This window comes from Herpailurus yagouaroundi, unplaced genomic scaffold, assembly GCF_014898765.1.
Source record: "Herpailurus yagouaroundi ecotype Mexico unplaced genomic scaffold, PumYag 162, whole genome shotgun sequence".
NCBI classification, from domain to species: Eukaryota; Metazoa; Chordata; class Mammalia; order Carnivora; family Felidae; genus Herpailurus; species Herpailurus yagouaroundi.
The window spans coordinates 73305717-73332973 of record NW_024412403.1 but is presented as its reverse complement, the minus strand read 5'-3'; the positions used below and the strand labels follow the sequence as shown (position 1 = coordinate 73332973).

Here is a 27257-nt window from a genome sequence, read left to right as displayed (position 1 = left end):
CACAGAGCATAGCAGGCTCAAGGACTGTCAAACTCAGACCCAGGGATCCCTTATCTCACTCAGTGTTCTTATTACATGTGTCCTCTACCCGAGACAGGGAGGCTCTCATTCCTGGGTACTCATGAAAGGGCGATGACAAAAATGAGGACAGAAATGGAGGCAGATAACTGAGTAACAATCTCTGCAGTCCATTCCCCACATCCCCAACACACGCGGGGAACTGCAGTTCTGATCCACCTAGATCAGTGCTTCTCAGACTCAGCTGTGCACCAGAATCAAAACCATAGACTGTTGGGGCACCTGGGTGGCTCAGTTGGTTAAGTGCCTCACTGTTGTACTCAGGTCATGTCTTGATCTCAGGATTGTGAGTTCAAGCCCTGCATTGGGTTCCACACTAGGTATGAAGCCTACTTAAAAATACATACATACATACATACAAAGAGACTGTTGGCCCTTCCCCCAGAGTTTTTGATTTAGTGGGTCAGAGGTAGGCCTGTGAATTTGTATATCTAACAGCTTCCCAGATGGTGTTGATTCTGCTGGTCTGGGGACACACTTTGAGACCCAGTGGCCTAGAAAAATAGACAATCCAGCTTTTCCTCCCTCACCTTCTTCTCTCTCTCTCTCTCTCCTTTCATGTCCCCCTCTGTAATTTTCTGCTTCGTCCTCCTCCCCATTTTTAGTCTTCTTCCCATGTTTCAAACCATGATGGAAGGAGCCAAGCTCTGCCAGGGACCTGGGTTCTAGTTCTAGCTCCATCACTGACTAAATGTGTGAACACAGGGCAAAGTCACTTCCCCAGTCTAGGCCCAAGGACAGACAATCCCCCACCCTCAGAGCCCCTCCCCCAGGCAGGACCACATCTACCTGGGTTCATCTCTGTATCCCCAGATCCTTTGTGCAAATATGTACTTGAAGAGAGGCTGGTGAATGAATTCAATGGCCTTTCAGCTTCCTTGCAGCTCAGACTCCAGGTTTCTGACTTCTTCCTTCCAAATCTGAGCTTTTCCCTCTTCAGTTGAACATGATATTTAGGGTGTTTCTAGAACAAGGGGAGGGGTGAATGCTCTGGAATGTGGGGCAGAGAGTTGAGGGGACACAACTCTAGAACAGCGTGTTAGCTGGGGGAATCAGGTGCCAGACAACAGATACATGACTCTCAGGGACAAGTAAGCGCGTGTGCTCAGAAGCTGGGAGCACCTAGGAGTCGGCGGTTAGACTGGGTCCCCCACGCCGCCTGAGGTTCCGGCAGGGGGCGCCAGAGAGAGGGCCAAGGCCAGCCTGGTTAGCCCAGGTGTCCAGTCTGGGGCGGGAGGGTGCGCCCTAGGGGCGTGGACACCGCCGAGAAACACCCTGGCCGCATTTAAGTAGCTGCAGGCCAGTGCCAGGGAGGAAGGAGGCGAAAAGTTCCAGCAACTGCTGACCTACTCGGACCCAGAGTTAGACGCACCGACACCCAGCTCGGCCCCAGCTAGCTCTAGACCGCGCCATGCGGGGCTCGAGCGTCGCTCTGTGGATCCTCCTCGCTCTGCGCACAGGTGAGGCCCGACGGCCCGGTCTCGGGAGCAGGAGCGGAAGTAGGAGCTGGGGCGGGGGTCCTGCAGTTCTCCAGCCCCGGACCAGGGTCCCACGCAGCTAGGAAGTGTGCTCTGAGTCCTTATCTCCCGGGAAAGAGGGGAGGCGTAGGAAGGCGCCAAGTGCAGCTGAAGACGCCGGGGGTTGGGGGTGGGAGGGGGGGGTACTAACACTGACCCCGGCCGACTGGGACGTCCGGAGGGCTTCTTGGGGGAAACGGCATTGAGCTGGGCCTTGGAAAAACGAGCCTGCTGACCTGCCCAGGAGAGGGGCGGCCAGAGGCGTGGAGGGGAGCGTCTTGGAGGGTCGGGGGGACAGCTGGGAGGGTGAACGCTCTTGGTAGGCGTGGAAGCCCGAAGAGGGTTTGGGGGCCCGGAGCGACTCTGCCTTTCCCGAGCTCGGGAGGGAAGCGGGAGGAGATTCTAAGGGACCGGTGGTGAGACGTGAGATACGACCCGAGCCGGGAGCATGTGTGCCCAGAAGCTACGAGCACCCTAGGGCGCCCTGCGAGGTGCAGCGAGGAGGAGGGGGCGCTGTCGGGTCTCCTCGCGTCTGCACCGCCCTCTCCCAAGGAAGTCAGGGCCCAGGGCAGTGAGGCGTGAGTCTGGGCATCGGGGAGCTGCTGGCAGGGACGGGCGGACACAGGATGGGTTCACCCTGTGACCTCACCAATACAAAATTTGGACCCGCTACCCGGGTCCCAACTCTACGGTTGTCGGGACTACCAAGGTGCAGTCTTGGGGCTCTGGAGAGGGGGGACGCAGTTTCACATTCCAGGATGCCGCCAGGAGCTGGGTTGCAAAAGGAAGGCTGTGGAGGACCCTGCAGTCTTGACCCTTGGAGTGGGGATGGGAAGGACAGGCTGCCAGGAGAGAATGACCTGGTTCCTGGGGGTGGGGAACTGGATCCAAAGCTGGACAGGGTGAGTGGTGGAGGAACTCAGGTCTTCCAAGGCATTGACTGCAAGGACAGCTGGCCCCACTTCTGCTGGGGCCCCCAGGCTGGATGCTTTCTGGGACCCTGACCCGGTCAGACCTCGGGACCCAGGAGGCTCCCCACCAGGAGGAAGGGTCTAAGCAAAAGTCCACGAAAGAGCTATGTGTCCTGGCTCTCTACATAGGTTTACTTACAGCGTAGAAGGTGGCTTTTCTCATCTGCACTCTCTGATGACAGAGCAAGCTCAGAGAGGTGAAAATAAGTTGCCTGAAGTCACTAGCTCCTTCTCCAGGAGCGGAAACGTGAACTCCACCTGCTGGTTCCTCAGCTTCCCCTTGGCACTGTGACCCTGAGGGTGGGTTTGCAATGGATGTAATCACAGATACTCCGAGAGGATGCAAGTCTCCTCAAGGGCACCCGTAACCACTTCCCAGTCTCAATTCCCGGCTCCTGAGGAGGGTGCAGGGATCCTGAGTGAGAGAACCTGGTCCATCACCCTCTTGTTGGAGGACACAGAGGCCCCAAGACTAGGCAGGAATTTGCCCAGTCACGGAGCCAGCCGCGACTCCCCAGCCAGTGCTCTTTCCAGCCACCAGGCTAAGCAGGTTCGGGGGTAGCCCAGCACTACCCCCGGAGAGGTTCCCTGGCCTCTGTAAAGTGCCAGGCTCTGAGCTGCCCCAAGTGCAGGAATATGCGTGCAGTCTGTGACACTTTTTGCCTCGGTCCCTCCCAGCGGGAGGGCAGGGCCACAGTAGAGCACTGGCTACACAGGCTCGTGGGGTTACACACAGCTGCTGGAGCCAGCCTGCTTGGGCTCGGGATGCCAGGGGAGCCGGACCTCACTGTCCCCTGCCCCCAGCGCTCGGCGGCATGGAGGTGCGGTGGTGCACCACCTCAGACCCGGAGCAGCAGAAATGCAGCGACATGAGCAAAGCCTTCCAGGAAGCCGGTATCCGGCCATCCCTCCTGTGTGTCCAGGGCACCTCAGCCGACCACTGCATCCAGCTCATCACGGTGAGTCCTGCCCCCTCACTCCACTACCACACCCTGCCAGACGGGAGGGCTCTGACTCACGAGGGAGTACACAACAGCGTCATTCACAGAGAAAGGTGCCGATTTCCTCCCCGCCGGGCCAGGCATTAGGATCTCCTGAGTTTCCCAGGCAACAAGGGCCGGCTTGTTTCCCGCCAGGGCCCAGGCCAGCCACTGGGAGGCCACAGAGAGGGCCCCTGCTCCGTGGGCGCCAGTAGGGAAAGATATCTAAGAGGCAGAGTTTTCCTTCCACAAGGCCCCTGCTAGAGTAGGGACACTACCCACCCCCACCAAGGCGCGCCCAGACAGCAGCCCCCTCAGTGGCCCATGGTAGTTAGGCCGTCATGAAGCTTTCCCGAATGGGGCTTGTGCACTTTCTCAGGAAGGAGGAATGAAGGCCAGCAGTCCTAGGTGGGTGAATGGGGGTGGGAAAGAAGTGCTGAGGGGCGGATCTGCTCAGCTGGCACTGACACTCAGAGGCAGGACTTCAGTGGAAGGACAGTGCCTGGAGGGAAGCTTTCTGGACAGGCACAAGGGAACCTGGGATTTCATTTCAGCTCAGCCCATGATTTCTCCCCAAAGCTAACCCAGTCATATAGTACCACATGGGCCGGGGGCTTCGGTCAGGCTCCACTGGGAGGAAAGCGATTATACTGAACTACAGTTTCATCGTGGACCCCATCACCTGATAGGTATACTGCCATTTGTGTTTTGAAATAAAAAAGGGGAAATAATGAAGCGGGAATTTGTGGGATTCAGTCTGCATCTTAGAAAATCTGAGAAACAGGTTAACAGTGGAGGCGGAGGTCTGAGAGGCAGGAAAGTGAGGGAGGCTCACTTTCCACTACATACCATTTTGTACTATCTGATTTTTTTAAATTCATTTATTTATTTTGGCAGAGGGAGAGAGAAAGAGAGTGAGAGCACACAAGCAGGGGAGGGGCAGAGAGAAGGAGAGACAGAATCCCAAGAAGGCTCCGCACCATCAGCGCAGAGCCCAGTGCGGGGCTTAAACACGCAAACCATGAGATTATGACCCGAGCAGAGATCAAGAGTCAGACGCTTAACCCACTGAGCCACCCAGGCGCCCTGAAAATTAATACTTTTTAAATACATAATTAGAAAAGGCAAACCCTTGGCCTAGGAGAGCTGTCACCTAGGACCTGGTAAAGCGTGAGCCCGCTATACCCTGGTGGCTGCAAGGCTGAGCCAGGACAGGGTTCCTGGGCCAGACAAAGAGGACGAGTGTGGACCTTCATGGCTTTTCAAGGGGCCCTAGGCAGACTAGTGGGTGTCTGTGAACTCCTCGTCGAATGGGCCGGGGTGGCTGGGCTGGGCTGACCCACATGTTCCCAGCAGGCCCAGAAGGCTGATGCCATCACCCTGGATGGAGGAGCCATTTATGAAGCAGGGAAGGAGCATGGCCTGAAGCCCGTGGTGGGCGAAGTATATGATCAAGGTCAGAGGGCTGAGTGGGAAGAGGGGCGGGCCAAAGGACAGAGGATGTCACTCTGCAGTGGGTTTGGCCCTCTAGCTGGTCAGTAGCCCTGTCCCCAGAACAGTCCTGGTGTCCAGGCCAGACCAACCCACAGAGACTCCCCTAAGTCTCTCTTGCCACCCCCCTTAGAGCAGGGGCGCCACAGACATAGAGGGCCAGTTTAAGTCTGTTCTCCCCTGTGGGGAGCCCAGCCGGCCTGGAACTTGCACCCACAAGCCCTTACCGAGGGGCTGCCCCATGTCTGCTATAGTGTTAGGCACAACTGACTGGGTGAAGGAGTCTTCATAATGCCCAGCGCCCGAGCACTTCAGTGACCCTGTGTCAGAAACGGCACGAAGTGGGGATAGGGGCTGGCTAGAGGTATTGCCTAGGACCTGCAGAGCTCAGCTGACCAAGATCAAATCCCAGTCCCGCCCCTTCCTATGGTCCTCTGTGGCCTTGAACAACCTTCCTTCCTTGACTGTAAAATGGGGGGAGTAACCCCTGTCCTGTCACACAAATGAAACGAGTCAGCCTTGACTCATGGTGTGCACTTGACACATGGTAAGGGCTTGGAGATGTGAAAGCCTCTGCCCCAGTCCCTGCACCTTGCACCAGATCTGTGTCTAACTCAGGATACGTAGTGCGCGCGCGCACACACACACACACACACACACACACACACACACACACACACCCATCTCCCACAGCCTTCCCAGGCAGGGTTCCAGCCTCTCTGGTGGCTTCTTCACTGCCACCCTCACTCCTCTCCTGTCTCTCCTTCTAGAGGTTGGTACCTCCTATTACGCCGTAGCTGTGGTCAAGAGGAGCTCCAATGTGACCATCGACACCCTGAAAGGCATGAAGTCCTGTCACACGGGCATCAACAGGACGGTGGGCTGGAACGTGCCCGTGGGCTACCTGGTGGAAAGCGGCCGCCTCTCCGTGATGGGCTGCGACCTGCTCAAAGGTAAGGGCTTTGGGCCAGGCAGGCTTCTCCTGCAGGAGCGCTGGGTCTCCCCACTGGCTGCTGCGCTGCCTTTCCCTCACAGGTGACCGCCCTCAGGCTCACCTTCGTCCGCAGCTTCCTTTAACTAAGGAGCAGCCCCATCGCACCTCCTCCAGGGCCTTCCGGACACCTACTTGGTGCTGGCCCTCTCTTTAGTGCTGGCCAGCCTGCTGTTGCTACCGTTTAAGTTCTGGTTGATCGGCCCTCCAGGGCACTTGACTCTGGCTCACTCATCACGGTACCCTAGGACACCCCTGAGCACAAGGTCCCACCCGTGTTTGGGAGGCAGTGATGCTCAGGGAGCAACTCTCACCTGGTAGACCTGTGTAGGTTCCTACTTCCAGAGACGTGTCCTCGGCATTACAGACTAGAAACTATTTTTTCGGGGCCCAGACAAGCTGCTGGCTTATACCCAGAAAGCTCACAAGTGGGTAACCCCAGTCGATTCATTTCTAGTAAGAATAGGGCTGTCCTGCAAATAGAATGTGTCCCACGGAAGGGAGGTGAGAGTGATCTGAGAGGGGTTGTTGAGAATAAAACATGCCAAGGGAGTGAGCTGAAGCGCTGAGTGCCTGACTCAGAGCACTCAGGTGGAAGTTGTGCTTCTCCTGCTTGGGGTTTCTTTTCCTGGCCACCAGTCTCTCCACGGCAGGCATAGGACAGTGAAGTGGCCCCTGACACATGACAACCACATTCTTAAACTGTCCTCCTGGGATCACAGCACCCCCAGTAGAGTTTATCCATGAGTGTGCTACCTCCTGGTTTGTTCCACGGGTGACCAGTCCCTGTCGGTGGGGGCAGGTGGGAGAGCATAATCGTCTTTTTTTTTTTTAATGTTTATTTATTTCTGAGAGAGAGAGAGAGAGAGAGAGAGAGAGCATGAGCAGGGGAGGGGCAGAGAGAGAGACAGAGGAAGACACAGAATCCGAAGCAGGCTCCAGGCTCTGAGCTGTCAGCACAGAGCCCGACGCGGAGCTCGAACTCTCATGAACCGCGAGATCATGACTTGAGCCGAAGCCAGACACTCAACCAGTGGTTGAGCATAATGGTCTTTTAAAGCCCAGACTTTGCTGTCAGATAGATGTACATTTAAACCCTGGCTCAGCCTAGTCTCCCTCATTGAACTTCAGTTTCCTCATCTGTAACACAGGAAAATTAGCACTACAAGGCTGTGATGTTGGAAGAGCTGAGATAATTCACACAACGACTTTGCACAGGACATAGCACAGGGTATTTCCTCACTGCACAGAGCTGTTGCTACATGAGCTCAACTCCTATACCTCTCGGGGGCACCTTGCTATCGTATACGCATACACATGCACACACAGACACGCACACATGTACACGTGCATGGGCCACGCCCACATATGCACAAACCCATACACACACATGCACGCATACATATGCATTCACTGCCCCCATACAACCCAACCACTGTGTAAACCAGCACAACCTCCAAGAGCTTGGAAGCCCTGTCCCCTCGGATGGTGGCCAGATATGGGTGGCCTGTCTTTCAGTTGGCACATTTATTAAATTTCTGTTCCTCTGGGAGGAGGCAAAAAGCAGACCAGGAAAGGGAGCCCACCCTGGAAGAGTGTGGTCCAGCTGGGTGATGAGCCAGCCTCCTGCTCACCCTATGTGGCACTAAGGTGACCTTAGCACAGGATAAATATTTGCCGAAAGGGTGGACACTGGGCCTCAGTGCCGGCGGCGACCCCAAAACCATGCCAATCCTGACCACTTCACCGTTTCCCTGCCCCTTCCTGTGTTTTCGAAAGCGTTGTCTGTGAAATTAATTGTAATCGTTATGTAATAACTTCTTTCTTTCCCCGCTTTCATTGATGACACGTAACTGATTTGAAGTGAAACCCACAGTGAGGATAGTAGTTATTTGACAGTTGCCCTTTGCGGGCAAGTGGAGATAAATGTTTTATCCCCCAGAACTGTTTTTAAAATAGCGAAATTCACTCCCAACACCCCTTGCTGCTTTTGTGGCCCCAGTTTGGGAGTCACTGACCCAGTCCAGCTCCCCAGTTTTGCTCGGACAGAAGCTTGGAGGGTCCAGCGAGTCCCTGAGGAGCCCAGCCCGCCCTAACTGCAGCCTGAGGAGAGTGAGCCCTCCCTGGGGGCCCTGGCCCAGGGGTCTGACCCCGTGTGGCTGACTGACCTCCCTCTGCCTCCTTCCCACAGCTGTCAGCGACTATTTTGGGGGCAGCTGCGTCCCCGGGGCAGGAGAGACCAGCTACTCGGAGTCCCTCTGTCGCCTGTGCAGGGGCAACACTGCTGGGGAGGGGGTGTGTGACAAGAGCTCCCTGGAGAGATACTACGACTACAGCGGAGCCTTCAGGTGAGAGGAGAGGGCAGGGGTGGGGGGCGCTGAGTCAGGGATGAGGCCTTGAGGCCACAGAGCGGGTGGTAAATAGCTGCACTGAGAGGTCCCAAGGGTGGGGCAGTGTTGGCTGCATCTCTTCAAAGCACCCTTTATATAGTTCATGTGCCTGGTTAGTTTAAAAACATCAACCTGGAATATGCCGGACTGGATTTGCTCACAAAATCAACATGTTTGGTGTATTTAGAGAGATGAGGGCTTAGAGAGTAGAAAATGACAAAAACAGCCTTTTGCCACTTTTGTGTCCCCATTCTGGTGTCTCAGACTCACAGGGAGGGTGATAGGAGTGGGAAAGTGTGGCGGGAACCCTGGAAGTCCTGACAGTCGGAACTGGCCTCAGCTCCGCACCCCATTAGGGCTGGTACTTTGGATGCGCTCTCCTTGGAGCCCAAAGAGAGTCTCCAACAGCATGTGGCATAGCTGCGTCTGTCCACAGCTGAGGAAACATGCTCAGCAGGGCCGGCAGTGGAAGCCTCCTGAACCCCTCTAACTGCCTCGGCCTCAGTGTTTCCACCCGGAAGCAGGGAGCCTGCTGGTGCCCCACGCCCCAGGGTGGGATCAGGGGAAATGCAGTTTGGGGCACAGAGAGAAAAACAGTCCTCAGTCCTCGAAGCCAGAGCCTTTGGCCCGCCCCGCTCTCCTGGTATTCCCCCAGCCCGGACCCTGCTTCTCAGCTGGCTGTGGGGACCCAGGCAGCCCTTTTCCCAGTAGGGCCTGGCCTGCCTCCCTCACTGGGCAGTGACGTATAAAGGATACATAAAAGTCCTGGTCCCTTCCACTCAGGGGTTTTTGGTGTGGCATGAGAAGGTCTCACCTAATCCCCTGCCTCAGGGCAGAGTCATCTTCAAAACACCCTGAGCATTGAAGCTGTTGATAACAGCAGCTGCCCTATGAGTACCTGCTCCACTCAGGCTCCGAGCTGGGCTGTACAGTGTCTATGCTGATTGTGAAGGATCTCTCCCTATGGAGAGCTACTTTCTTATCCCCACTTTAGAGGTGATAGAGGCTAGGAGGGCTCCACAACTTGGCAAAGCCACACAGGAGACAAACCAGGGAGCTAGATCCTGGGACTGCCTGGCCGTGAAACCTGTGCCCACCATCACCAACCCCTTCGGTCCAGAACAGACCTCCAGAAGGCAGATGAGCTCCACCCAGGCTCACTGTTTTCTCCTCTGCAGGTGCCTGGCGGACGGGGCAGGGGATGTGGCCTTTGTGAAGCACAGCACAGTGCTGGCGAACACCGATGGTGAGTAGGGAGGGCCGGCGTCCAGGAGCAGGGTCTCAGGCCCTGTAACTCTCCCTAAAAGGAAGAGATGAGTCTCATGAGTATAGTTTAAACTGCTCTGTGGGGCAAGGGGCTGCCCTGCTGTGATTTGTGTCTGGCATTTGCTCCCACTTTCAGACTGGATTCTGACTGCAGAACATTTGCAAATCTCTGCATTAGCCCTCATCTACCATCCCTTCTCCCATTATCTGAAGAAGCCATCCCTTATCCCTGAACAAGGTCATATTAAATTGGGTTAGTGTTATGTGTTGATCCATTAAAAAAAAAAATTTTTTTTGCAATCATTGAGCTATAGAAAATTTCTAAGAGTCAGTCATAGAATTTCCATTTATTTTTACCCAGATTCCAGCTTTTGCCATTTGCCACATTGGATTCATCATTCTTTCTATACTTGTGTATGTTCTTTCTGAATCATTTGAGAGTATGTTTGCCTGCCTCAGACCCTTTAATACTTCAGTGTGTATCTCCTAAAAATGAGGAGATGTGGACCTAGCCACAGTAACAGTCATCAAATTCGGGAAACATAACATTGACACAATACTGTTATCTAATCTACAGCCCATATTCCAGATTCACTAGTTTTCCCAATTCTGTTCTTTGTAGCCATGTTTTTCAGGCCGCAGACCTAAGGTGTGATCACATGTGGTATTTAGTTGTCAGATCTCTTTCGTTTCCTTTAACTTCAAGGAATTTCTCAATCTTTGTTTTTGTGGCAGTGACATGTTTGAAGAGTCAGGCCAGTTGTTTTCTAGAATGTCCTCTAATTTAGATTTCTGTCGGGGTTTTTATTTCTTTAATTTGAGGTGTAATTTACATGCAGCAAACACTCTCTTTTTGAAGTACGGTTTGGCAAACTTCGCCAAAAACACAGTTGTATAACCACCAACACAATCAAGAGAGTGATTGTGACAGACCTCTCGCCCCAAAAGTTTCTTGATGCCCCCTTCTGGCATCCACCAATCATTTCTGTCTCTATAGTTTTGCCTACTCAATAGTGTCTGATCACTGTCTTTTTTTTTATCACAATCTTTTTTTTTAATCGTAACCTTTGCCTTTAAAAGCAGAAGGTCCATCATGTGGTCTGACATTCAAGAAGGCAAACAATAAGAACCAGATTTGAGAAAGAGGAAAAAAAATGATTTGAAAAAGGAGGAAGCACATAGGATTATCTCCAGAGCAAGATGATCCTATGAAAATGGACAGCTGGGACTTGGGCCTTAAGATCAAGCAAAAAAAAAAAAAAAAAAAAAAAATTGGAAGGTGGAGAAAGAATAGGGCTGTATTGGGTTAAAATTGGCACTTTTAGTATTGTGATGGTAATCTAAGGAAGTCTAAATAATTTTTTAAAGACTATCTTCATGCAAAAGATTGGTAAGAACAAAAAAGGGCATTGCCATAAATGTCTGAAGCGACGGTGGCTCTAATGGTCCCTAGCCAATGAAAAACAGTGGCAGATCGAAATACCAAAGTGGTACGTTTGTCTCACCGGAAGGCCAGATATGCCCCCAGAGCTCTATACAAAGGCTTTGCAGCAGATTAAAAATAGAGAAGAGCTGGGGAGGGAGGCGAGAATGGCACAGAGTAATTGTTGAGAGTGCTATAAATGATCATGCAGTCATTAAAAATGACCTTTATGGAGTTTTCCAAACTATTGCTCTCGGTTTTGGGGTTTGGTTTTGAAATAGCTTTGAGTTTTCATGATCCCACAAATGATTTTTTCCCCCTCCTATTTCCTAGCAGAGGCTTATCCTCCTCATTTTCAAACTGAAAAGTCATAAACATATTGTTATGTAATGCCATCTGTTGAGTTACAATCTTAAAATTATTCTTCTTAATATTCTTAATCTGGTGTCAATATTCACTCTTTCAAATAAATCTGGTTTTCTATCATAAATGAGTTTTACGGAAATTTTCCAATAGTGTGGGAAAATCCTTTAAAATGACAAATGGGAAAAAGAAAAGTAGGGTGCAAAATTGCCTATCAAGTATGTCCTTAGCCATGTTAGAAATGGTTAGAAAATAGAACAAAGGACTTGGAGGAAACATCCTTAGACATTAATGGATGAATGTTGGATGAATATATGGGCAAAGCTTTGGAGAGTTACCCTTTTCTCTCTGGGCCACAGTTCTGGGTAGATTCTGTCTGGCTGTGTTCCCACCATGGCCCTCTCCCCTGCTCTCTGCTCAGAGCCAAGTTTAGAGCCAAGCAGTGAACTCCTGCTTCATTTCTCTCTCCCCTTCTGAGCTCCCCTTTTGCTCTTATTCTTTTTATCATTAATGAATCGTCCTGTTTGTATGTGCTGCGTTACTGTCAGAGACCTCAAATCCGTGTTGTTAATAGAAACCGGGGAAAGTCTACAGAAAATTTAATACACCTGGTCTTGTGGAGTGTGGCCGCCAAGCTCCTCTTCATTCTGAGTTCTGGGTCCCACCTCCCGGAAGAGTTTCTGTTCACCATGAGTCTGAGGCTCTTTACACCCTAGCCTCTCCTCAGCTCCCTCTCCTGGGCCTTCCTGAGGCCTTTCCCAAACCCCTCCCAGGACAGAAGTTGGCTCACCACAGGCTTCCTATCTTCCCAGGGAAAACTCTTCCCTCCTGGGGCCAGGCACTGCTGTCGCAAGACTTCCAGCTGCTATGTCTGGATGGCAGCCGGGCTGATGTCACCGAGTGGAGGCGATGCCACCTGGCTCGGGTGCCTGCTCACGCGGTGATGGTCCGGCCTGACACAGACGGGAGCCTCGTGTTCCAGCTGCTCAATGAAGGCCAGGTGAGTTCAGGGCACCCCCCCTACCCTGCTTCGACACAGCTTCCCAGATGGTACCGAACCTTCTGGTCTCTCGCCAGGGTAGGAGCCCACTCCAGTGAGAGCCATCATGGGGCTGGGCCAGCCAGACCAAGAGGGGCAAGACTCAGGGACCCCCACCCCCGCCCGGGGCGAGACCACAGCCGAGGAGGTCTCTGTAGTGTCCAACCTTGGTGTGAAGGAGGGACCGACCGTGTGAGCTGGCAGCCAGAAGGGCAGACCAGAAAGGGGAGACCCAGGACTCAGGAAGCAAGGAGGCCTGGGCTCAGGCACCCCTCAGAGAAAGCTGCTCACATTTGTGGCTCTTAAGACCAAAACCAGAATATATGAGCAAATAAAATGGCAAAGCCAACGAAGGTCGAAGTACCCCATTAATTAAATGTGCTGAATAATGTTTTGCTGAGACCACTGTTTACAAGAACAGCACATTTCTGACTGTGGGGCACCCCAGCTTTAGCTAGTTTTGTCCCATCACTTGTCCTTAGTCCCATCCACACCTGGGCCATAAGTCCTGTGTTCACTCAGCTGGGTGTGACAAGGCAGAGTGCACTGGGGGAGCACAGAGGAAGAAAGGGGGCAGTGCCTCACCTGGTCCCCAGAGTGGGCGCCTGGCCAGAGGGCATGGGAATAAGGAGCTGGTGGCAGATCTGGGAGGGATGTGTTCCCCCTCCCTGCTGGCATCATCTCACCAACCCCCACTCTCATCCCTTGACACACAGCGTCTATTCAGCCATGAGGGCAGCAGATTCCAGATGTTCAGCTCTGAGGCCTATGGGCAGAAGGACCTGCTCTTCAAAGATGCCACCTCTGAGCTGGTGCCCATCGCCACACAGAGCTATGAGGCCTGGCTGGGCCGCGAGTACTTGCAAGCCATGAAGGGTCTCCTCTGTGACCCCAACCGTAAGTCCACCAGTCTCTTGCCCCACTGGCTCCAGCCCAGCCGGACCACAGGCATGGCAATGCTTTCTGGAGAGGCAGCTGGGAGAGGACACTCACCCAGGAGCTGTGCCCCTTGGCCTCCATGAGAACCAATTGCTTCCACCTCCCTGCCTCTGGAGGTTTGGGGAGGAAGCTTCTCCAGAGTTGAATGGCCTGCTGTACCCTGGGTCTGTCTTGGGAAGGGTCTCCTTGCCCGTCCACACAGAAGTCATCAAGTCCCATCATTCTCTCTCCACAATGCCTCTCTCTTCCTCCTCCCCACCCCATAGCCAAGGCCCTGGTTCAGCCATTGTCTGTTGGCTGGACCATTGCAGTAGTCTACAAATGGGCTTCCTGCTTCCTGCCCCCTACAGCCAGGGAAATGGTATGCCACTCACTTAGACACATGGCAGCCATGATCTGCCTCAAGCCTCCTCACAGTCCCATGAAAGAGGCGCACAGTTACCCCCTTTCTGTAAGAGGAAACAGGATCAGATATTTAAATATCTTACTTCTTACAGCTAATGAGGGAGAGAACCAGACTCTCCCTTGGGTCTGGCTCCAAGCTCTTCGTACTGAGGTACTGGCCCCCATGGCCCCTGCCCCGCAGGCCATCATGCTCAGGGCCAGCCCCTGAAGCAGGTGTGTGCGGTGGTGACCACAAGCTCACACACACTCACACACACAGGGCTGCCCCGCTACCTACGCTGGTGTGTGCTGTCCGCTCCGGAGATCCAAAAGTGTGGAGACATGGCTGTGGCCTTCAGCCGGCAGAAGCTCAAGCCAGAGATCCAGTGTGTGTCGGCCGATTCTCCCCAGCACTGCATGGAATGGATCCAGGTAGGGGCCACGCCCAGAGGGGCAGAGCAGACCAGAGGGGCAGGCGGTGGCCGTGCCTGGGATGGTCCTTACCAGTCCTCCCCCGGTGCCCTGGTCTGAAGGAAACAGGGTAGGCTGAGGAGGAGAACACCTCCTGTGACAGCCCCACAGAGAAAAGGTAGGAGGAAGGCCTGGCAGGGGCCAGCCATCCCACCCCAGGGGACGGGGGGGTGGGGGGGGGCGGGGTATTTCCTTTCAGGGAACCCAGGAATCCCTCCTCACTGAGTGGGTGGTCTGGGAGCAGAAGGAGCCCGAGACTGGCCCAGCCAGGCACTGGTTGACCTGTGGCCTTCTATAGAGAGAGATGAAACAAACAGTACTGACCCTTACTAAGTACAGTGAACGCTGATGTCTTCTGTGATGGTCTATCCCAGCCTTTTTTTCTAAGCTTGTCATGGTTCATTGCACTGACTTGGCATCCGCTGATATGCTGCAGTCAAAAGCACTGGCCCTGTGGCGGCCCACGCAGCTCTGTCCTGCTTTGCTTCTCTGCCTGGAGATGGAGGCCAGGACCGGGAGGTAGCCCTAGGGCCCTGCAACCAAGGATGCTACTGTGGTCACAGGTGGCCCACCAGCCCTTGGAGTCCTGGGCTCCTCCCTCCTCTTTTTTAAGAGCAAGTAGGTAGAGCCTATGGTCAGGAGCCCTTATCAGGGCAGTCCCCAAATGCAGGCCGGACCACAGTGCCTCCGGAGTGTCCACACTGCCCCAGCCAGGCAACCACATTGACTTAAAGGCCAAGAAGAGAAGCATGGACAGGAATAACAGGAGGTCAGGATCGTGATAGATAGCAGTCACACGAGCATGCGAGTCCCAGGTGCCGCACGCTGTGCTGAGATTTCACGCGGGCTGCTTCACTTAATCCTCACAGCACCACTATGGGGTGGGTATGATCACTGTCAAGTGTGGAAACTGGGGCTGGGAGAGACCGAGGAAGCAACTTGCCCAAAGTCACCCAGCTCATGGTGGGGGAGCCCCTCTCCCCAGGGGCCCACAGGAGGCCGGCCCCAGCATGACCGCAGGTAACGCCGAGGAAGGGTGGGCCTCAGTGGAATGGAGAAGGGGAGACTGGAGGTAGAGGGCCGTTCATTTCCTAAGGCTGGGCACTCTGTCCTGTGGGGGGCGGCTGGGGCCACGGGCTGCAGAGCAGGGACAGATGTAGGAGAGAGGTTTCAGCTCCCTATAGGCAGGAGCCTTCTCTCTGTCTGAACTCAAACAGGGCCCAGGGGCTGCCCAGTGCCCTACGGGGAGAGTAGCAGACTCGGAGGTTCCTCAGAACCCCAGCAAAAGGCTCAGAGATACTTGGTTCTGAAGCTCTCAGGGATGGTGTCCAGTGTAGCTCGGATACCCATCTGCTTCCAGGCCACAGTGACTCTGGGAAGGGGGTGCCAGCTGGAACGAACCCTGGGCTGTAGGTAGGAAGTCTGGGTGAGGGAGGAGAGGGCCCCCAGAGACACACCCTCCAGGCTCAAATACCAGTGCCACTGCCTGTTATTCCGCCATCATGCCTCTGGGCCTGAACGGTGCAAGGTACCTTCCTGGGGTGCAGATGTCCCCTCTCTCCCCTGGCCCCATTCCCTCTCCTTGGGGTTTGTCACACTACTATGCCTTGATTATTGGCTAATCCCTTTTCAGTGTCCGAGGGGTCACCTGCGCAGGGGCTTCAGAATTCACAAGATTGGGTGGAGAGTGGGAGACCTGGAGCGCATCAGGAGGGTCGAGAAAAGAGGGCCCTGGGCTCCTCCTGCTGCCTCCTGAGGCAGAGCTTTTTAGCCATGAGACTGCTGTCTTTGAGCCTGGCTCTTTCATACATTCGCATACACATTCGACAAATACACATTGCATTTGTGCTGGATGCTAGCCCTGGGCCAGGTGCTGGGGACACAGTACAGTGCCCCAGGCCTCTGAGGGCTAGCAGTCCCTGGGGAGACCCCACCCCAAGCACAAGGGCAGTGATAGTCAAAGTTCTGCTCAAAACAGGGCCTGGCAACAGACGTGTCAGTAAACATTTATTCAAAGAACAAAGCAGATGCCCATGGATGGGAGTGCTGGTTTCATGCCTCTGGTCCTCCAAGCACCCCTTTTGCCCACACATCTCACTAGGGTGGGGTAGGATAGGGTTCCTCGGGGAAGAGAGCAAGAGGCCAAAGTCCCCAGCACCTCTGTCAAATCCCGACACCTTCTCTGCCCGGTCACCCGTTCTGTCCCATTTCAGGCTGGGAAAATTGATGCTGTGACCCTGAAAGGCGAGGACATCTACATGGCAGGAAAGGAATATGGCCTGATTCCAGCAGTTGGGGAGCGCTATGCCCGTGAGTGTGGTTGCTGGGTCCCCTGGCCTCTGCTGAAAGCAGCTGATATTTTCATATATATATATAACCCACCTCAGCCCTTTTCAAAAGCTCCCCCTCAGTGTCCCTTTCCCAGGGCTGGTTGCTGTCAGTCACAGGCAAACCCCAGATCTCGGGTTTCCCATCTAGTCATTAAAAGCCTGGCAGGTGTGGGCAGACCTTCTATAAAAGGTCAGAAAGTAAACCTTTTAGGCTTTACAGGCCATATACAGACTCTGCATATTCCTTTTTTTTTTACAACCTTTTAAAAATATTAAAACCGTTTTTTAAAACATTTTTTAATGTCTATTCATATTAGAGAGAGAGAGAGAGAGAGAGACAGAGCATGAGCAGGGGAGGGGCAGAGAGAGGGAGACACAGAATCTGAAGCAGGCTCCAGGCTCTGAGCTGTCAGCACAGAGCCCGACACAGGGTCCAAACTCATGAACTGTGAGATCATGACCTGAGCAGAAATCAGAAGCTCAACCGACTGAGCCACCCAGGCGCCCCTAAAAACTGTTTTTATGCTTGTAAGCCAGGCCATACAAAAGCAGGCTGAGTATTTGCTGACCCCTCGATGAGAGAGCCTCCTCTGCCCTTCCAGCCTGACCATGTGGCTCATAGAAGGTGGCCCTGGGGACTGTCCTTCCTGTCAGCTCATGCACACCTTCCCAGTGGCCCAGGCTGGGGCCTTGGTGCTCTGTCCCCTTAAGTGGTGACCTCAGGTCATTTCACTTGGATGTGAAAAATCTTTGGGCCTAGGAAAAATGTTTCTGCAGTCCTCAGCTGTGCCTCCACCTTTCTCCCAAGAGGTGAGAAAAATACCACCTGAGTGTAAGGGAAGGGAAATCTCTTTGGGTAAGGAATGTTCGGGAATGGGCTGAGGGACACAGAACTCTGAAAAGTGGAGCCAAGGGCTGCTTCCCAGCCTTGGAGGGGGACAAGCAGGGGTCCCACTGCTGGATGTGCACTCCTGAACCCATGCAGACAGGGCCTGGACCCGAAGCAGAGAGAGGCACTTGGGGCAGGACCATGGCTCTGGGGCAGGAGCCGCCTGAGGGAACGGGTTGAGGGCGGGAGGGGATTTGCGTTGGCTCATGCCTGGCTGAGGCCGGAAAGCACCAATGGGGTCCTCACTGGTGTCCCCTCCCCACAGCGGAGGACAGCAGCAACTCCTACTTCGTGGTGGCTGTGGTGAGGCGGAACAGCTCCTACGCCTTCACCCTGGATGAGCTCCGGGGCAAGCGCTCCTGCCACTCAGGGTTCCACAGCCCCGCGGGCTGGGACATCCCCGTGGGTGTCCTGGTGCAGAGGGGCTTCATCCGGCCCAAGGACTGCGATGTCCTCACAGGTACCACCTTCTGCAGGGACGTAGACATGCAAACTCTGTTTTGGGGTCTACTGGGTTGGGGGCCGGGTCTGAAGGTCAGGGAGCCCACCCCCCGCAGGATCCCACAGAGCAGCCCAGAGAGATTTCCTCTTCCTCCTTGATGTGCCCCTTTCTCTTGGGAAGGTTGGGAATATCCTTTTGTTTTCTTTTTTCTTTTTAGTTTTTTTACATTTATTTATTTTTGAGAGACAGAGAGAGACAGCATGAGCAGGGGAGGGGCAGACAGAGAGGGAGACGCAGAATCAGAAGCAGGCTCCAGGCTCTGAGCTGTCAGCACAGAGCCCGATGCGGGGCTCGAACCCACGAACTGTGAGATCATGACCTGAGCCGAAGTCGGACGCTTAACCGACTGAGCCACCCAGGCGCCCCAAGGTTGGGAATATTCTTGCCTACGTTTGGAGCCGTTGTTGGGTAGAGGGTGCCACGCTGCCCCGTCCCGCTTACCCAGAGTGGAACTAGCTCCAGTGGACATGAGGAGCAGGGGGTATGCATGAGCTCTGGGCCTGGCGGTATCACCGTCCAGTTATGGGTCTGTCCCCATATCCCAGCAGCGAGGCATATGGGGGACCTCGCTGGAAAGTGGCCAGGCTTCTGTACAAGTGCTGAAGAAGTCACGTTTACCAAGCAGCCACCTTATGCCATACACAGGGCCCTCCCCACCTGTTAAATCACATACATCCATGGTGAAAGGAAGGCAGTAGGAAGCTGGCAAGATCCTGGGCTGACTGCACCTCTGTCCCGTCTGGCACCTCAGAAAAAAACCACATTTTTTTTTTCTAACCATCTCCACAAGCACACAGAGAGTGTTAGGATTGGCTGCTCCCACTCCCACACAGCTGGGCACTTGCCCTGACTGGAAGAGAATAGCTTATGAGGTAGTGAGTTCACCATCCCTGAGGGAGTCCAAGAGAAGACTGGGTGACTACCAACCAGAGGCTGTCCATGGGATTCCTGTATCTGGACAACTTCTGTACTCCCCTCATCCCTGTGATTCTCACAGGGGGAGACATGCTCATCTGAGCCAGCTGGGCAGTGCAGCAGACGGGTGGCCTTGAGCTGTCGGGCCAAGCAGAGTGGGCAGACTTGTAGGGGAGTGGCCCTCTCATCTGCCCCTGAGCCCCCACTGCCCTTTCCCCTGCTGGCCCCTTGACACAGCCCTCCCCCTCTGCTCCAGCCGTGAGCGAGTTCTTCGGTGCCAGCTGCGTGCCCGTGAACAACCCCAAAAACTACCCATCCTCGCTATGTGTGCTCTGTGTGGGGGACGAGCAGGGCCGAAACAAGTGTGTGGGCAACAGCCAGGAGAGGTACTATGGCTACAGCGGCGCCTTCAGGTAAGCAGTGGCCTGGTGGGCGGGCCTGGGGCCAGCACAGATGCTGGGTCCCTCCTGCCAACACCTGCCTTGGCCTCTTGTGTGGCAGGTGCTTGGCTGAGAACGCGGGGGATGTCGCCTTCGTCAAGCACACAACTGTCTTTGACAACACAAATGGTACGTGAGGGGGGCTGGGGCCAGAGCGGGACCAGATTCTTGAGGGGTTGTTCCCCATCTCCAACATGATGCAGGCACTGGGTATTGCCAGGATTGGGGTAGAGCAGCAGCTGGGAAAGACTGAGTCTAGAAGGCTCTGCCCCTTGGGGATCCCAGGGGCTCCAAGGGCCTCTCAGAAAGAATAGACCTCAGGGCACATGTCCAGGTGGGCAGGACACATGACAGTTTTTACCGGTCTAGAATCCAAATGCTCCATTCCACCAAAATGGTAGAAACTCAACCTCAGTCCATTTGGAGAGACCCCTTCTTGGGCATTTATATTGTGTCTAGGTATGGTGGGGGGCGGGAGTGGGCAGGTGCAGGGGGACAGGGGCCTCTCTCCACAGGGTCATCAGTTCGCATCAGCATCTGGTCTTTGGTCCGGAGCAGGTCAGTGTCCCGTGCAGGGAAATCACCTCGCATCTCCTAAGCCATACAAGGCAATGCACAAACCCATTCACATCACATGGGTGGCTTTTTCTCTGGAGTCACCTTCCTGGGCTCTGACTGGGAAAAAGGGCCCAGAAACTCTATGCTCCAGTCCCCCCCAAACCCATTCCTGGGTCCTATTGAGGGGCAGGGGACTTTGGCGTGCCTCTCTTCCCTCCCTGCTCCTGTTCCATTTTGAAGACTGGAGGCTGTTTCCCCCCCAACACCTACTGTTTGTTCTTTCTCTATACCCTGCCTGCACCCAGGCTTTGAAACCCCAAGTGCTGGGGGCTCAGTCTTCTCTCAGCAACTCGTCCCCAAAACTCAGTGCAGAAAGGTGCAATGTGGCCCGAAGGGGAGGAGGAGATTGGTGAAGAAGAAGCGAGACCTGCAAGAGAAGAACATCAGTTAGGATTTCAAAACTCAGATGCCACCCTGCCTAAGAAGTGTTACCAAAGCTGGGAGGGCTCCAGGCCCCATTGCCACAACCCCTCGCCCCTGCAAAGCTCCTACCCTGAAGAACACTTGGGATCATCCCCCCAGGAGGAGGGAGCTTTGTGCTCCGGCAGGAGCCAGTGAGCCTGGCCTGGCCCCAGCCCCAGGCCCTCTGTGGTCTCCGGATAGAGGGAGGGGAGGGGCCGGTCCTGGGGGGACCCTTTCAAGAGTCACCTGCATCGAGGCACCCACCTCCCAGGGCCACTCATTCCCCTTTATTTTTATCTCTACTTGTGGGCCCACCTGGAGTTTCTTCTGGAAGAGGGTGGATACTAAGTGAATAATACATGAAGATACAAAAATAGTATGATTCCCGAGGGCAGTGTTTCTCAGGAAGCCCTTGGGCCAACAACCCCCTGCTTCAGAAACACTGGGTTGCTGGTTTAAAATACGGATCCCTGGGCCCCACCCTAGACCTAACTTTGAAACTGCCTCTTCCAGATCAACACATGATGTTATACCTTTTCTGGTTTGAGAACTTCAGCCATTAGGGTAAGAGGTCCACCACCACCTTCAGGAGCCCACCCCACCTCAGGCCCAAGACCTGTAACACACAGGTGGGGCTCTTGGCCTGGGAGTGATTAAGAGTCTCCATTTTGTCATTTCATATGCAATAGGAGTGGTCATACTCACTTTGTGTTACTGCCATGAGGAGAGAGCAGTGCTTGTGAAATACCTGTCACATTATAGGTTCTCCCTATTCTCTACCAGTGGTAGCTCCTACCAATGTTATTTTTTTTTAATGTTTTTATTTATTTGTGTGAGAGAGAGAGCACAAGTGGGGCAGAGGCAGAGAGAGGGGGACAGAGGATCTAAAGTGGGCTCTGTGCCGATAGCAGCAAGCCCGATACGGGGCTCAAACATGCAAACTGCGAGATCATGACCTGAGCCGAAGTTGGACGCTCAACCGACTGAGCCACCCAGGCACCCCAGCTCCTACCAATGGTATTAGCTCAACCAGGTTCTCCGGTCCTGATAGGAGAGCAGATAAGTTGGAGAATGGAGAGGGTTGAGAAGCTGGCTACATATGGCCACCTCTCCCCAGTCAAGGATTTGGGAATCCAGAAGGAAAGCAGCCTCTCTCTTCCTCTCTCCCAATGCTCCATCCTCTCAGGCCACAATTCTGAGCCCTGGGCTGCTGAGCTAAGGTCAGAGGACTATGAGCTGCTGTGTCCCAACGGGGCCCGGGCCGAAGTGTCCCAGTTCGCGGCCTGCAATCTGGCACAGATACCGTCCCATGCTGTCATGGTCCGGCGGGACACCAACATCTTCACCGTGTATGGACTGCTGGACAAGGCCCAGGTGAGCCAGGGCAGGGGCTACATCACTGGGGGGTGGGCAACCAAGTGAGCCAGGGCCCCGGGTGCCTCAGTCTACCTGGAGCAGACCTCAGGAGGAACTGAGGAAGCCTGGAGAAAGTTCTGACATGCTCACTTAGTCAAACCATTCCTCCAACTATCCTTTCTGTGTCTTGCATTATTAATGTTTCCTTCTCAGCCAGATCGTTCTCACCCACATATAAACCTGCTGCTGTTTCTACCATCTTGAAAAAAACAAATGAGCCCCCTCTTGGTTTCACAGCCATTGTAGCCATAATCCCACCCTCCTAGAGCAAAACTCCTTCAAAGAGTCATCTCTACTCAAGTCACCAGTTCCTCTCTGGTCTCTCTCTTTTTTTTTTTTTTTTTTCCCCCAGTGTTTATTTATTTTTGAGAGACAGAGAGACAGAGCATGAGTAGGGAAGGGGCAGAGAGAGAGGGGGACACAGAATCCGAAGCAGGCTCCAGGCTCTGAACTGTCAGCACAGAGCCTGACATGGGACTCAAACGCACGAACCGTGAGATCATGACCTGGGCTGAAGTTGGACACTCAACCGACTGAGCCACACAGGCGCCCCCTCTCTGGTCTCTCTTAAGGATGGAGACCACTCTAGACAGGCCCCCGCAGGGCCATGAACCTGCCCTGAGCTAGATCAAAGTGAGCCATGGTGCTGAGTCCAGTGGCTGTTTCTCAGCCCACATCTCCCTGACCCTTTAGCCGCATTGGCCACAGCTCCCACCTGCTGGAAGTGCTTTGCCCCTTGGCTTCCAGGTGCACACCTGCCTGGCTCTCCTCCCAGGCTCTATAGCAGTTCCTCCTCATTTCCCTGGCTTGTAACGACTGGACTGCCCCAGGGCTCTATCCTAAGCCCTCTTCTCCACCTGCACCCCTGTTGACATCACCTCATCCCACATCGTCAGCAGCCATCTGTGTACTGACAGCTCCCAAATTTATGTCTTCAGCCCTGCTTTCATCCCACCCTTCCATCTTTAACAGCTGCCTACCTGACGTTTCGACTAGCATTTCTAACAAGCTTCTCAGCCTGAACAAGCCCGCATCTGGACTGCCCTGCTTCCCTCAGGCTTCCCCCCTGCTGCGAATGGCCACTCCAGACCTCACATTTCCTCAGGAGTCTTCTTCAGCTCCTGTCTTTCTCTCATGGTCTACATCCAGTCCATCTGCAAATCCCATTGGCTCAACTTTCGATATACATCTGGAATGAACCCAGACTGACAACAGGGTCCTTGGTTCCCACCCACTCCACCCCCTCCCCCACTTCCCCATCTCCCCCCTTCTCTCCCCTGTGTCCCCTTCTTCCCGCGGAAGCGATGTGGGGAAGAACCCTGTGTCAGTGCACATTTTCTGGGGGAGAAGGCTGGCCTTTCATCAGATCCTCCATTATCCGTGAGTCCCCCGAAAGATTGATGGCCACTTTGATCCTGCTTACTGTGGAAGCTATCATCATATCTGTACTCCAGCTTGCTCGGTCGGCAGGCCTGTGATTTCACATCAGTCTTGGTGCCCTGAAATCCCTTGCTCTTTGGGTCACCATATGTAAAGCCTGAGTGACCACTGGGGAGGCCAGATGAAAAGCACATCTACCTGTGGTGCTTCCAGGACCTGTTTGGAGATGACCACAATAAGAATGGGTTCAAAATGTTCGACTCCTCCAACTACCATGGCCAAGACCTGCTTTTCAAGGATGCCACGATCCAGGCGGTGCCTGTGGGGGAGAAAACCACGTACCGAGACTGGCTGGGCCCTGACTACGTGGCAGCTCTAGAAGGGATGCTGTCTCAGCGGTGCTCGGGCGCAGGTAGGTTCACACCTCACGGGAAGAGCAGGTGTCCCGCCACATTCCCCGTCGTCCCTCCCAGCCTTTCACCCCATATCCTGAGTGAACTGAGGGCCTTTCCGGGTGGTTACAGACGATCAAGGTGGGGTGTGGGGGCAGCGGGGAGTGTGGTCTGAACAGGAAGGCTGCAGACAGAGCAGAGACACTGGCTGTGTAACCCAGACAGACCTAGATAAAGAATATAAATGCTGCCAGTAATGGTCCAGAGAGGATTGAAGCAACCACATAAATATACATGAAGTATAATTTTGGAAGGAATGAATATGTAAAGAAACCAGGGGAAAGAAGAACTGTACCAGGGCAGAAAGAGGGAGCCTGGCCGAGTCGAGTGCACACAAGTGCGCTCGGTCAAGTCCTGCGCTGGTGTGCCCACTGCCCGCAAATGCGGCTCTAGGTGCTCTGAGGCCTTAACTGCCTGTGTTCCATCCCTCAGCGGCCCTGGTCCCCAGCCTGTCCCAGTTGCTGCTGCTGCTCCTGCCACTCCTCACAGCTGGCCTTCTCCATACCGCCCTCTGAAGCAGCTCCAGGCAAGCCTAGCCCTCCCTCGGAATGGAAACCTACTCAGAAATCTCCATAAATAGGCTGTTCTCTATGGTGAAGTGGGTTAGCACTGCTCAGAGAGACAGGAAGTGTGAGAAACCACGGAGCTCCTCAGAGCTGCGATTCTGACACCAAAGAGGAGGTTCTGTGATTGCTGCAAACCGGAATAAAGATGAATGTTAAAGGAAAGCCCCCCCCCCCTCGAATTGAGTTGGATGCGAGCAGTGCTCCTGCGTGAACCCAGCCTCTGCCTCCCAGGCACCACCTGTCCCTCTGCCACCTGAGGCGGGCGAGCTGGCCGGCCTCCCAGTCACGCCCCACCCACGGCTGGCAGGCCGCCTCCCTGCAGATCCGTAGGCTCCCACCACCGGAGGAGCCTCACCAGGCTCAGGATTGGAAAAGGCCAGTTACCAAGGAAACAGGCTGAGCCCCCGGCTTCCCACACGGCCCTCTCCGGCCCTCTCCGCTGGAGCCTGCCCTGCTGAGCTGCCCAGGGGACCCGTCCTCTGCCGGTTCCCTCTTCTCCTCTGAGGAATGGATGCACACTTGGCACCTCCTGTTAGCCCCTCTCCATCTGGGCTCTAGACTCCCTCTTCCGGCCTCCCTCCTTAGGACACCGTGTCTGTCTAGGGAGGCATCCACCAGATGAGGCTACAGTCGGGCCTGCCAGGGAGGTGAAGCTGCTGGACACAGACAGCCCTTTGTCCTTGTCTTCTGTGGCTTGGCGTGGCCCAGACCACCCGACATACCTGATTGTGCTGGGCCAGAACAGACCACAGGGGTGAACCCTCAAGGGGGTCCTCAGACAAAGGAAATGCTCCTCAGTAAGCATCCCCCCTCCTGAGTTTCCATCTCAGATTATCCTCTTGTCCCACCCCCACACGACGCCCTCCCCTCCTCAGATGCCCCTGCACATCTAGCAGCGGCAGTTGCCTCCCGATGGAAGGACTCAGCCTCAAGGACCTGCCCAGAGAGCTCCAGGCCTGGAGCAGGAGGTAACCCGGGCCTCCGAGGCAGCACATGCCGTCTGAAGAGGCAGGAATGGGGAGATGCCCTTCTCTTTGTCACAGGAGCCATGGGCCGGGTTAGGCACCAGTGGGGAGCTCCAGCTCCTCTGTGTCAGCAGGAGGTCTCCTCACCCAGGCCTGTACCAGCTGGACGAGGCCACTCAATCCAGAGGAAGGGTCCCACCTTCCCCTCGCCTGTGAGTCAGAGGAAAGTGCCTGGAGAGGGTCTTCTCTACTCCATTTTTGCCACGGTTGTTTGAGGAGCCAGAAAAGTTTCCAGAACTGCCAGCTCTTCCTCTGAATTTTCTTCCCTGAGAAAAGGAAAAAAAAAAAAAAAAAAAAGAAGAAGAAGAAACAGGAGCAAGCCACCCTCTCAGCAGACTGGGAGCCGCGTGGGTCTTGAGCTATTTGCGTCTCGATCTGCGGGGGCCTCGGGGACGCCGATGACAGGCTGGTTCCTGGTGCTTCGCCCCCATCAGGGGGCGTTGGGATGGATACCTTCCATCTCTCAGCAGTGAAGGAGGCCCCTGGCAGCATCCTGGCCACAGTCGCGCCGTCCCGAGGAGTCCTAGTCACCATGCTGGGGAAACTCTACCCCACTGCCAAGGGCAGAAGGAGCAGCCTCCGCTACCAAGCTTTGTACCCTCTTCACCTCGGGGAGTGAATGATTCTCTGACCTGACGATTGTTTGATTTTTTTTTTTTTTTTTTTAAAGGGAGATTCGTCCAGTGAGAGAGTATTTGTGTTTGGCTACCCTGGGCTAGTGTGCTGCCCAGGGTGTGACACCAGTAACCATGAGCCACTGAGTATGACATGTGTGAATGCTGTGTGAGGTTGGATTTTCAGGTGACAGCAGGGGGCTACCACTGTGTTAGTGCTAATAAAAGATGTTGGTTTGGTTTTTTTAAATAAAGCCGAACAGCCCTGCACCTGCTGAGGCTTGGAATCTGATAGAAACTTTCTGCTGCTGATTGATTTGACTTCTTAGCTGGTCAGAGGCCTACCTGCCCCAGACCACTCCCCAGCCTGCCCAGAATGGCAGTTTCCACTCAGAGCCCTGTTCCCCGAGCCAGAGTTAGGGCCTCTTCAGCCGGTGAGGCACCCAGCTCCCTTCTCCACTCTGAAAGGGCCCCCAGCACATCTCAGCTGCCTCCACCCCCTCAGCCTCTTGGGTACCCACTCTTCTGGGGACCAGATAAAGAGGAGGATGCCAACTTCTACACCCACCCCTGCCCTGTGTCTGCAAAATAAGCTGCCCACGCCTTTGCTTTGGCAAGTTGGCCACTAATTCACTGGAGGAGGGAAAGGGAGGGAAGTCAGATCTCCCACAGTCCTCACCAGCAGCACTGGCCTGACGTGAAGTGAGCCAGCGGGGCTGGCCTTGGCCAGTGCCCTGCTGTGGCTGAGGATGTGGAGGTTCTCTGCCCTTCCCCCTTCCCACGGCTCCTCCGCTGCCCCAGGCCAACCCTCCCTCCGTCACTGCGGCCATCTCACAGAGCTGTGTCTCACTCCCACGGTCCTCGTGCTGTAACTGGGTGGTCTGCCTGACCTCAGAAGCTGGGCAGGGACCTGGGCCTCAGAAAGCATCCACACGGTTTCTGCACCATGTGAGTCTCCTGGTGCTGCCATTCACCCCTTGAAGCTTCGGGAGAGTTACTTAGCATCCGAGCCGCATCTCCACTTCTGAAACATGAGCTCGATAGTACGCACCTGGTGCAGTCCTTGTCAAGTCTGGATTATCCTACATGTAAAATACTCCACACCCTGCTTGGCACATCCCAGGTGCAGGACAGACACTGTTACCATTGCTATTACCATTACTCCCAGAGTTTGTTTTGTGGGCTTAAGTTTCAAATTCCCAGGAGAATCATCTGATTGGCCCAATGTGGGTCAGGTGTCTCCCACTGGGCCAATCAGCTCAGGCGAGCATTGGGCATATAGCGAAAACCTGGCCACTGAGACCCCCCAGAGAGGAAGTGAAATCTTTGCGAGCAAGGCAACATCCCCAAGTGTTGGCTACCGGGTCTGCTTTAGGTAGTATTTGGCATTTGTCAAGCACCTGTT

The 27257-nt window shown here is 54.6% G+C and overlaps 1 protein-coding gene across 1 annotated transcript; it reads left to right on the top strand.

Annotated features, from left to right (window-relative positions):
* Nucleotides 1–1294: 1294 nt before the first annotated feature.
* Nucleotides 1295–26144, top strand: MELTF (melanotransferrin). The gene is made up of 16 exons (XM_040484882.1): nt 1295–1538; nt 3371–3525; nt 4903–5002; nt 5808–5990; nt 8220–8376; nt 9597–9664; nt 12283–12470; nt 13226–13406; nt 14113–14264; nt 16517–16613; nt 17788–17982; nt 19196–19352; nt 19441–19508; nt 21586–21773; nt 23409–23607; nt 24080–26144. The coding sequence occupies exons 1-16, from the start codon at nt 1490–1492 to the stop codon at nt 24160–24162; spliced, it is 2220 nt and encodes a 739-aa protein (XP_040340816.1). The 5' UTR covers nt 1295–1489; the 3' UTR covers nt 24163–26144.
* Nucleotides 26145–27257: the final 1113 nt, after the last annotated feature.

Bases quoted from the DNA above. Each gene is read 5' to 3' on its own strand.
- MELTF (XM_040484882.1), top strand. From the start codon at position 1,490: ATGCGGGGCTCGAGCGTCGCTCTGTGGATCCTCCTCGCTCTGCGCACA. The intron at 9,665-12,282 runs GTGAGTAGGGAG...CTATCTTCCCAG, and splicing joins AGTGCTGGCGAACACCGATG to GGAAAACTCTTCCCTCCTGG. The intron at 16,614-17,787 runs GTGAGTGTGGTT...CCCTCCCCACAG, and splicing joins AGTTGGGGAGCGCTATGCCC to CGGAGGACAGCAGCAACTCC.